Below are 10,181 nucleotides of genomic sequence, written 5' to 3'. Positions count from 1 at the left end.
CAGAGCGGCGGCCGCGAAGTTTGCGCGGGGGGGAGATGCGCTGGGGAGGCGCTTGGAGCCGCAGTGGCCCCAAAGGGAGACAAATCGATAAGCGGGGGGCTGGGGGGCGCGGGGGCGGCGCCGGGGGGGCCCGGCCTGAGGCCGCGTCCCCSGCGGCTCCTGCAGCCGGGAGGGAGGGATGGAGGCAGCAGCGCTGCCCGCTCCGAGCACCGGCTGCAAGAGCATCCGCGGCCGGCGGCAGCATCCTCCYGGATAAACTTTCCCTCTTCACTGGCTTTCCCACTCCCGCCCCCCCTCTTTTGAGCATCTGCCCTGGCGATTTATTAGAGTATTTAAGATAATTAACGGAAAAGCCCCAAACTGTGCGTGCGGGGAAGAGCAGGATGCAGCAGGAGAAGCGCGTGAAGGTTACCTTGAGGCGGGTGTTACAAAACGCCGGTCGCTGTTTAGGTGAGGAATGCAGGATTGAACAAAGTTTTGTGGCAATTCGGTACTGGGAGAGCTGGGGGGAGCATGTTCGGTGCAGGTGTGCGTGGGGACCCACTGGGCCTAGCTTGGTGCTCCTGTGCGTGGTCCCGAGGCCTCCCCACCATCCCTCAGAGCTGTGGGATCCCTGCCGGGATCCGTGAGCAGGTTCCCTGTTTGAAGGGCTGTGCTGGGCGCTGGGGCTGCAAACCACCGGCCGGGCTCCTCAGAGAGCCCTTTCGCTATCAGGCAGCACTATCAGTTGTTCCTGACGCTCGCCCTGGGGTGGCAGGGGGGGACGTGGAGGGGACTGGCTGCCAAGGCCGTTCCCGCTGCTTTGCTGGGGCTGCTGGTGCTGGGCTGCAGCTCCGTTCTGCCCTGCCCCGTTTCCTGGGGGTCCCCCTGGCACTGCAGCTTCCCAGGCGCCCGGCGCATCCTCTCCCAGCAAGGSCACCTCACCCATCCCCAAAGCCAAGCGGCTCATCCGCGCCCCGGGACCTTCTCCATCACCGCGGGACGGGGATGCGGGGCCGCTGCCCTGGCGCTCACCCCGGCAGCCGCGCTCCCCTTGGCACCCGGCCCGCTTGCTCCCGGTTACCCGATCCCTGCCTTCCAGCAGCGCCCGCCCCRTCTGAGGTTTCCTTCCCGCTCCCTGTGCTCCGGGCTCGCTGCAGCCCTGCCCCAGGTCACTGCGCGGCCCAGGGTCCCATCCTGCCTCCAGGGCTGCTTCCCAGATCCAGGAGTTCCCGGCTGAGGCAGGAGCCTCTCTCCCAGCCTCGCTCCTGCATCCTGTGGGATGCAGATTCCCATGGTTTTAGTGTCTCTCCCACACAGCCAGTTCCCTTCCCAGCGTGGTCCCTGCTGGGCAGCAGACCCTGGGAAGGGCTTGGCTTTTCCCAGCCGTAGCTGCCAGGCCCCAGGCAGGATCCTCCTGGGATGCGCGGGACCAGCTTAGCTCCCACGCCGGGATGCTGCAGGGAATAGAAATCCCTGCCTATGCAACCTCCTTCTCCCCTGCTGTCTGTGTGTCCCTGCTGTCCATTCATCCCCAAGGAGCGAGCATGGGAAAAGCGGCCCCCCTGCCCATGCATCCCAGCTTCCATGGATCCCCAGGGAGAGCGCAAAGGGAAGGACAACAGCTGTCCATGCATCCCCGCTGTCCACGTGTCCYCCTCCTTATTGCAGTTGCATTTGCAAACCCCAGGGACCCTGTTTGTGGGAGCTGCTGCTCCGAGGGGTATTTTGTCTCCCACTCTCCTCTTCCCGGCTCTCCCGGTGCTGCTTCGGCGTGCGCCTGCGGAGCAGCTCGCTGAGACATCCTCAAAGCCCTAACCGGATTGTGCAGACGGGGCATAAAATACCTAGAGCATAATGCATATTAAAACTCATTAGGTTAAGCCAATTTGCAGACACACAGTGTCAGCCGAGCGGCGCTAAATCACCTTTCGCACGGGGCTTATGTGCCGTGGGCTGCCCCGGTGAGGCCGGGGGCACCACAGCCCCCCCGGGCATCCCCCAGCAAAACCTCCCTTTCAGCACCACGCAGCTTGGCTAAACCRGAGCGGTTAAACCAGACAGAGCTTTGGGATGCAGGGCGCGGTGCAGCGTCCAGGTCGGGTGGGTGCAGAACGTCTCGGGTAGGGGCAGCCCGGGGGGTTCCTAGCCCGAGTGGGTGGCCGCGAGGCCAGTGTTGGTGGCCGTGGCCCTGGCCACCATCCCCTCGGCCTTCACTAAGCGCTGAAGCCAGGGGGAAATCTCCTGCAGGGTGTTTAAACGGCAGCTCCTCCCCGCGAGCGGGAAAGGCGGCCGCCTAATTTCCGGCTCAAACCCTCCATCGATTTGCAGCGAGGAGGAAGATTTACAAACCTTGCAGCATGATCGCAAGTCCTRGAGGGGAAAAGAACCCAAAACGTCTATTGGCAGATGGGCAAATCCTGCGGAACGGCCCCGCGCGCCCCGGTGAGGGTCCCCGCGTCCCCCTGCCCGGGGAGCAGCAGGGTCTGGGGGCCGGCGCTGGTGGCCCTGTGGGTGACGTGGGGACGGGCAGAGCACAGAGCTGCACCCAAGCAGCCCCGCTTGCTGCCTTTGCTCCCTGCATTTGGGGTGTTTAAATGCAATCTGGAGCAGCTCCGTGTCTGCTCCGGCTGGAGCAGGAGCCACCAAACCGAGCTCCAGGTCCAGGAGCGAGGCACGTGCTGGAGCCTGCGCCCCGGGCACCGGGTATTGCACCCYGGGTGCTAGACATTGCACCCGCTGCCCGGGATCTTGCACGTGATGCACTGGATATTGCTCACCATGCCCTGCACCCCGCGCTCTGGATCCTTCACGGTGTTCCCTGGATCCAGGACACCGTGTCCCGCTCGCCGGTGGCTCCCACGCGGATCGCCTGGCCCCGTTTTGGACATTAGACTCCATCCCGTCCTTGTGTATTTTAAAGACCTATTCTTCCCCCGTCTCTCTGATAAGAAATGCTAATGATGTGATGAAATTGGATAGTTCGGTCGCCTTCTCCTGCTAATGGAGCCCTTGTGCTCGTTAATTTGCTGTTTTTAATGGGCTGATTGTTCGCTGGGCTGGGGGAGCCACGTGAGCGCTGCTCACAGGCGAGGAGGTGCTTGAAGGCAACTGAACCCTGTGCCCAGCAATTGCCGAGCAATTTGGAGACACGGCTCCCATGTATAATTTATCGGCGCTCCGTCCGTCCCGGTCAGCGSCGGAGCCGTCGGCACCGCGCGGAGGAGCCGGGCGCTGCGCGGATTGAGGGTCCCCCTGCCCTGGCTCTGCGASGGAAGCCCTGGAGCGGGGCTGAATCCGGGTCCCCGCCGCGGAACGAGGATTTGGGCTTCCCAGGGTGAGCCGAGGTAGGAGGGAGCGAGCAGGGCCGCGCGGGAGCGAGCAGGGCCGGCCGGCACTCCGGGAGCCCATGGGCTCCGTCCCGCCTTGCTCATCCCTGGCTCCGTGCCCTGGACGGCTGCGGGGCTGCAGCAGCGCTGGGCACTCAGGGATGCTCCAGGGAAGGAGTCACTCCGGGATGGTGCTTGTCCCGCGCAGGGCGAGCAGCAGCCCTGGCCTCCATCCGGAGCTGCTGCACGTCGGCCCGGGCATCCCGCCGGAGCGGGAACAGACTCCGAGTGCCTCATCCCCTCCGGGCAGCTGGCACCGGGCCAGTGCATCCCGCTGGAATCGGTGCATCCCGGCACGGAGGGGTGCATCCCACCGGAGCAGCGTCAGAGAGGAGGTCCCGGTGCAACCGCCCTGGGAAGCCGAGTTAAAATATTGATGTATAATTCATGCCATATGTTCTGCCAATATTTTTTATTTAATCAACTGAAGGCAGATGGCAGAGACGTCGAGGCCGTTAAGCTAATGGCACTCTGGCTCTCCCTTTATTTTTGTTTCCTGACCTAGAATAAGAGGAGTCAGGGGCAGGTGGCATGTCCTGGCTGCAGCCATCCCATCCCATCCCATCCCATCCCATCCCATCCCATCCCATCCCATCCCATCCCATCCCATCCCATGCCATCCCACGGGCTGCTGCAGTCTGAGCACTGTCGGGATGCTCTGCCCCTTCCCGGGAGATGGTGGGATGAAGGATGGTGGGATGCAGGATGGTGGGAYGMAGGRTGGTGGGACGAAGGGTGGTGGGACGAAGGGTGGAGGAGAGGATGGCTGCTCCCTCTGTGTGCGTGGGCCCAGCACAGTGCGGGTGTCTCTGCAGATGCCTCGTGTGGAGTCCCCGCTGACTCGTAGCATTCAACCCACCAGGCTCTTTTCCCAGGGGGATGTCAGGCTCCTTKGCCCGCCTCGCGCTGTGCAGACCCCATGGGACCTCGGTGCCCATCAGGCCTCCCTTCTCCCAGGGGAGGAACCCTGGTGGTGCCGCCGGTCACGGAGAGGCGCTGGCTCCGGCTCGGGATGAGGCTCCGGCTGCTGCATCTCCCGCCGGCTCCAGCTGCGCTCACGGCTCCCTTCCCTCTCCTGCAGGACGTGTCCCGGCCCGAGGCTGCGGTGAGGAACCAGCATCCCGGCAGCATCCCAGAGCGCGGCGCCTCCGGAGGGGCCCCCCGCAGCGATGCTCCCCTCGTCCACAACGTCCCCGTGCCCGGCGGCGGGGTGACCGTGCGCGAGGCGCCCCGGTGGGAGCGCGGGCCGGCATGCGGGCGCCATGGCCAAGGTGCTGCTGAGGCTGCAGCGCTCGTGCCGCCGGCGGCCCGCGCGCCTCTGCGCGCTGCTGGCGCTGTACGCGGCGGCGGGCAGCCTGCTGCTGCTGCACGCCGGCGTGGCGGCACCGCGCGGCGCCCGCCGCCCGCCCGCGCCGCCCCGCGCCGCCGCCGCGCGCCCGCCCGCGCCGCGCGCCCTGCCCGCCGCCGCCGCCCCGCGCTACGGGCCCTGGGCCAGGAGCGCCGGCAGGGCCGCCGGCTCCGGCGGGACGCGGGCGCTTGGGAGCCGCGGCGCACGGGACAAGGAGGAGGAGAGAGGTGAGTGCGCACGCGGCTCCGCGTCCCGCATCGCTCCCGTTCCTTGCATGTTTTCGGGCTCCGGGAGCATCACATCCACACGTTATTAATGAGCAGGGAGAGGCGCACGTGGAGCTGCTCCTTGACTCCCAAAGTGCYGCCTGCCCGTCCTGCTGGCAGCGGCGCACGGGGACAGGCCGTGCACACGCCAGCACTCCTCCGGGTGCTGGGCACGCCGTGGGTGCAGCAATGCCCCTCTGGGGCACCGGGCAAATGCAGCGTGCGCTAAAAACTCCCCGGGTCTCCCAGTCGCCTGCCTGTAATTGCGGTGCGCGCAAGTCCTGGGCRCTGCGGTTGGGTAATGCACATCCCGCGCCGGGAAACTGCTGGAGTAGCCCTGTCCCGACGGATCTATCCCCAGGGAATCGAGTCGGCTGCACCAGCGGGAGCAGCTGGAGGGCTGGTGTGGGGCATGGGCACGTCTGGGTGGGCTGTTCGCTCTGGTGGGCACGGCTGGAGGGCTCTTCAGGCCATGGGCACAGCCAGAAGGGGCCCCACGCGGGCTGCCAAGGCTGGGCTTGCACAGCTGGAGGAGCCCTGGCTGCCCTGGGAACATCTGGATGGGTTCTTCGCTCTGGTGGGCACAGCTGGAGGAGTCTTGTGCCATGGGCGCAGCTGGAGCGGGGTTCAGAGCGGTGGGCACAGCTGGGTGGTGACTGGCACGGCTGGAGGGGTCTTGGGCACATCTGGCTGGGCGCTGTGCTCTTGTGGGAGTCTGGAGAGCTGCCGGGTCCTGCAGTGCTCCCCGCCGGGTGCCAAGTGGCCCCAAGTTGGTTTTCATGTCCCCATGTGGGGACTTTGCAGCAGCCCCGAGCTCAAACCCAGCCAGAACCCGCGGCGGCGGCTGCGGAAGGGGCCGCTTCGCCCCCGCCGGCAGCCCGGCACCCGCAGCGGCTCCCTTTTGGGGCCACTTGCCTCTGTTTTGGTGCTGGACGAGGACGCAGGAGGGATGCCACAGCCTCTGGTCCCCCCTCCTTGGAATGCAAAAAAAAAAAGAAGGAAAAAATATTGGGAACACCGGGACGGAGACGGGGTGCGCGGCGGCCCCCGACRCGGCGGCGCTCTGTCCCCAGCCAGGTACGTGGGCTGCTTCGAGGACAGCCCGCGCCGGCGCACGCTGCGCGGCGTCTCCTTCTTCGACTACAAGAAGATGACGGTGTTCCGTTGCCAGGACAACTGYGCCGAGCGGTAGGAAGCGGCGCCCGCCACGCTGCCCTCCCGGCTCTCACGCAATTGCAGCCTATTCCCCCCCGCCCCATTCCTGCCAATTCCTCCCCTGTTTCCCTGCCATGCCCTCTGCGTTCCTGCCAATTCCCCGCCCTGTTTCCCCATCATGCTGGGATGCGGTGCTCCCTGGGAGCAGGTGGCACCGTGGGAACCCCAAAACCAGTCCCTCCACTCSGAGCATCCCAAGGGAGCTTTTCCCCTCTCCATGCACCACATTTTTGCATTTGCAACCTGCATCGATGCAGTCCCGTGGGGACACCCTGCAGCCGCAGCTGCCTCGCTGCAACCCTGTCACCCCCCCCGTGCCGCTTGTCACCCCCCTGACGCTCTCGTCACCCCCCCAGGGGCTACCTGTACGCGGGGCTGGAGTTCGGCGCCGAGTGCTACTGCGGCCACAAGATCCAGGCGGGCAACGTGAGCGAGGCCGAGTGCGCCATGGCGTGCAAGGGCGAGCGCGGCACCACGTGCGGCGGCGCCAACCGCCTCTCCGTCTACCGCCTGGAGCTGGCGCAGGAGGCGGCGCGGCGCCGTAAGCCCCGCGGGTGCCCCCGTGCCGCGCGGCGGGCTCGCCTGGGCGCGCGCGGCACCGACCGGGTGCCCCTTGTCACCCGCAGACGGCAGCGCCGTGTTCCGCGGCTGCTTCCGCCGCCCCGACAACGTGTCCGTGGCGCTGCCCGCCGCCYGCGCCATGCGCAACATGTCCGTGGACAAGTGCGTGGACTTCTGCACCGAGAAGGTACCCGGCGAGGGGGGCGGCTGCCGGCCCCCCGGCACTGCCGGCTTCGCTAATGGGCGAGGAGAGGCCACCCTGGATAAACCCATAGCTGCACCCAAGCTGCTCCGAGCAGATCTGGGGTCCCTGTGGTCACCCCCATATCCTGCTGCTCCTCGTGTTTGTGGTGCTGAGGGCTTTGTGCAAGCCAGTGCTTTTCCTGCTCTTGAAAGTGAGCGTTTGCCTTGCAGCAGCCCAGCGCTCTTGCAGCCAGCCYGTGCATTTGCCCATTGCATGCACGCAGCTCATTGCACGCATTTGCCCATTGCACGCATTTGCCCATTGCACGCATTTGCCCATTGCACGCATTTGCCCATTGCATGCACTTGCCCATTGCATGCACTTGCCCATTGCACGCATTTGCCCATTGCACGCATTTGCCCATTGCATGCACTTGCCCATTGCATGCACTTGCCCATTGCATGCACTTGCCCATTGCATGCACTTGCCCATTGCATGCATGCAGCAAGCTGGCCGTGCAGGCGATGCAGCCAGGGTGCCGCAGCTCGCTGCAGCTCCGCGCTGCCGCCGTCCCCGCCGCAGGAGTTCCCGCTGTCGGCGCTGGCCGGCACCGCCTGCCGCTGCGGCTTCCCCACGCGCCTCTTCACGCTGCACGAGCGCGAGGACGAGCAGCTCTGCGCCCAGCGCTGCGCCGGCGACGAGCTCGAGAGCTGCGGCACCGCCGACTACTTCCTCGTCTACCAGACGCAGGTGCAAGGTGAGCGGCCGAGCCCGGGCAGCTCGTTGCACCCGCGCGCRGACGCCCCACGCCGCCCGGGCCGTCTCCTTGCAGACAACCGCTGCATGGACCGGCGGTTCCTGCCGGCGCGCTCGCGGCGCGTCGTGGCGCTCGCCAGCTTCCCCGGCGCCGGCAACACGTGGGCCCGGCACCTCATCGAGCTCGCCACCGGCTACTACACCGGCAGCTACTACTTCGACGGCTCCCTCTACAACAAAGGTGCGCGGACCCGCAGCGGGCTCTTGCAGCCGCTCCATTGCCCCTCGGCACCCCCTGGACACCCCTTTGGGACCCTTTGGCACTCCCTTTGCACCTCCTTAGCAGCCACTTCATTCCCCCTTTGCACCCCTTTTGCACTCTCCTTTACTCCCCTTTGCACCCCCTTTTGCTCCCCTTTACACTCCCTTTGGCACCTCCTTTGCACCCCTCCTTTACATCCACTTTTTTGCACYCCCTTTGCTCCCCTTTGCACCCACTTTTGCGTCTCCTTTGCACCCCCTTTTGCATGCTCTTTGCAGCTCCTTTTATAGCCCTTTGCTCCCCTTTTGTACCTCCTCCACGCTCCTTTGCACCCCTTGCACTYCCAGCGAGCAGCTCCTGTTGCTCCCGAGCACCACCCTCTCCCACCAGGTAATTCCCACATTTTTCCCCCACACCAAGAAAATACCATTTTTGGAGCTGGGTTTGAAGCTGCCAGCGTTTTCCCAAGGATCAGGAGCTCTTTCCTTCTTTTCCCTGGCACTGCCAGCCCTTGCAATTTGCACGAGTTGCAGTCCTTGCAAATTGCGGTCCTTGCAATTTGCACCAGTCACAGCTCGAGCAAGCAGCTCATTCCCATGAGAAAAAGGGATGCAGGGATCTGCAAGCTCCAACCGCTTCCCCCGCCGGGATTTCGGGACCCCATCCCACCCCTCACCCCTCTCCTTCTCCCTCCGTATCCCCCCGGTGCTGCCAGGCTTCAAGGGCGAGCGGGACCACTGGCGCAGCGGGCGCACCATCTGCGTGAAGACGCACGAGAGCGGCCAGAAGGAGATCGAGGCCTTCGACGCCGCCATCCTGCTCGTCCGCAACCCCTACAAGGCGCTCATGGCCGAGTTCAACCGCAAGTACGGCGGGCACATCGGCTTCGCCGCCCACGCGCACTGGCAGGGCAAAGGTAGGTGCCCGTGCCCGCTCCGTGCCCGCTCCGTGCCCATCCGCAAGCAGCTGCCGTGCAATCGGCCTCATTGCAAACGGTTAAACTGCTTGGCTCCTGTGAACATCTGCTGCTCCTAATTCCGGGTTTAAGGAGGCTTTTTCCCACGGCTCGGCGCTGGCTCCCGCCTCGGTGCTGGCGCCGCATTGGGATGGAGCTTCCACCCCGCGCTGCATCGCAGGGATATTGCAGGGCCCCTGTTCTTCCAGGTTTTCCCCCGGATTTGTAGCTGCTCAGTGGTGCTGTGGGAGGCTTGGCTGGGAAGGTGCTGCCGGCCTCGCGCATCCCGGGGACGCGGGCGAYGCGCCGCTGCCGCCGGCCCCAGCGCGCTCCGGTTTGGATGCGCAGCAAAACGCATCCCGAGGCTTTCCGGGGACGCACCTCAGCAGCATCATTAGCTTTAGGGGTAATTGGCAGGGTCATTAACCTGCCCAGATGGAGAGAGAGAGAGATTTTCCACCRCTGCAGGATTTTAAATGGAGTTTGGAGCCTCCTGGGGCCAGGGTCTCGCTCAGGGTTTGGGAGCTCCTGCCTTTGGCACCCAGGAAACCTGGTTGTTCTCCTCTATTTGCAGYGGTGCCTTCGGGAAGCTGAGGCCGAAGGCTCCGTGAAATCAGTATTTTGTTCCATGACATTAATTTTATGCCATGCCTGGAGTGGCTCCAAAGCAAAGTTTTATGTGATCTGATTACACAAGGTGAATTGTCCTGTATCTGTTTAATGAAACAGATACCATGTTTAATGATTCTGGGGGGAATTAAATACATTTAAGCTATTAATCAGGCGCTGGTTTCTCAAGGAGGACAAGGCGAGGAAGCCGCTCCCACAGCCTTTATGCGTCGCAGGACGCACGCGGATTCCGCTTCCAGGAGCCGTTGCTTGTTATTGATGTTTCATTATCCTTTTTATCGCCTRATTTTTATGTGCGGATCAATTAGCTAGAAGCCTCGGGGATAATTGAARGATTTTAGCAGGGAGCTCAAGCCGTTGCCCTAGGAATCGCTGGCAAGTGCRTCTTGCTCATGGTTTATTAACCTGCCAGCCAGGAGCTGTGCTGGCAGCGTGCAGCTCCCGCATGCAATGGCCAGCAGTGGTGCGCAGGGTGCAATGACAATGACAACGTGCAACATGCAATGACAACGTGCAACGTGCAATGACAAGATGCAATGGCAGCGTGCAGCGCACAGTTGCAGCGTGCAAAGTGCAATGATGATGTGCAATGACAATGTGCAATATTTAGTCATATTGTGCAGTGACAATGTGCAA

General features: G+C 64.1%; 1 protein-coding gene across 1 annotated transcript in view; it reads left to right on the top strand.

Annotated features, from left to right (window-relative positions):
• The first annotated feature begins 4,630 nt into the window (after positions 1-4,630).
• Positions 4,631-10,181, top strand: part of WSCD2 (WSC domain containing 2) — a 7,314-nt gene continuing 1,763 nt past the window's right edge. The window contains exons 1-7 of the mRNA XM_026036728.1: positions 4,631-4,943; positions 6,056-6,170; positions 6,554-6,738; positions 6,824-6,945; positions 7,525-7,699; positions 7,775-7,939; positions 8,676-8,876. Of these exons, the coding sequence (XP_025892513.1) occupies positions 4,631-4,943; positions 6,056-6,170; positions 6,554-6,738; positions 6,824-6,945; positions 7,525-7,699; positions 7,775-7,939; positions 8,676-8,876 (1,276 nt within the window). The remainder of the gene's footprint in view (positions 4,944-6,055; positions 6,171-6,553; positions 6,739-6,823; positions 6,946-7,524; positions 7,700-7,774; positions 7,940-8,675; positions 8,877-10,181) is intronic.

Source organism: Nothoprocta perdicaria, unplaced genomic scaffold (genome assembly GCF_003342845.1).
Source record: "Nothoprocta perdicaria isolate Ctin4 unplaced genomic scaffold, notPer1 scaffold_185, whole genome shotgun sequence".
Lineage (NCBI taxonomy): Eukaryota > Metazoa > Chordata > Aves > Tinamiformes > Tinamidae > Nothoprocta > Nothoprocta perdicaria.
This window is presented reverse-complemented; position numbering and strand designations above follow the sequence as displayed.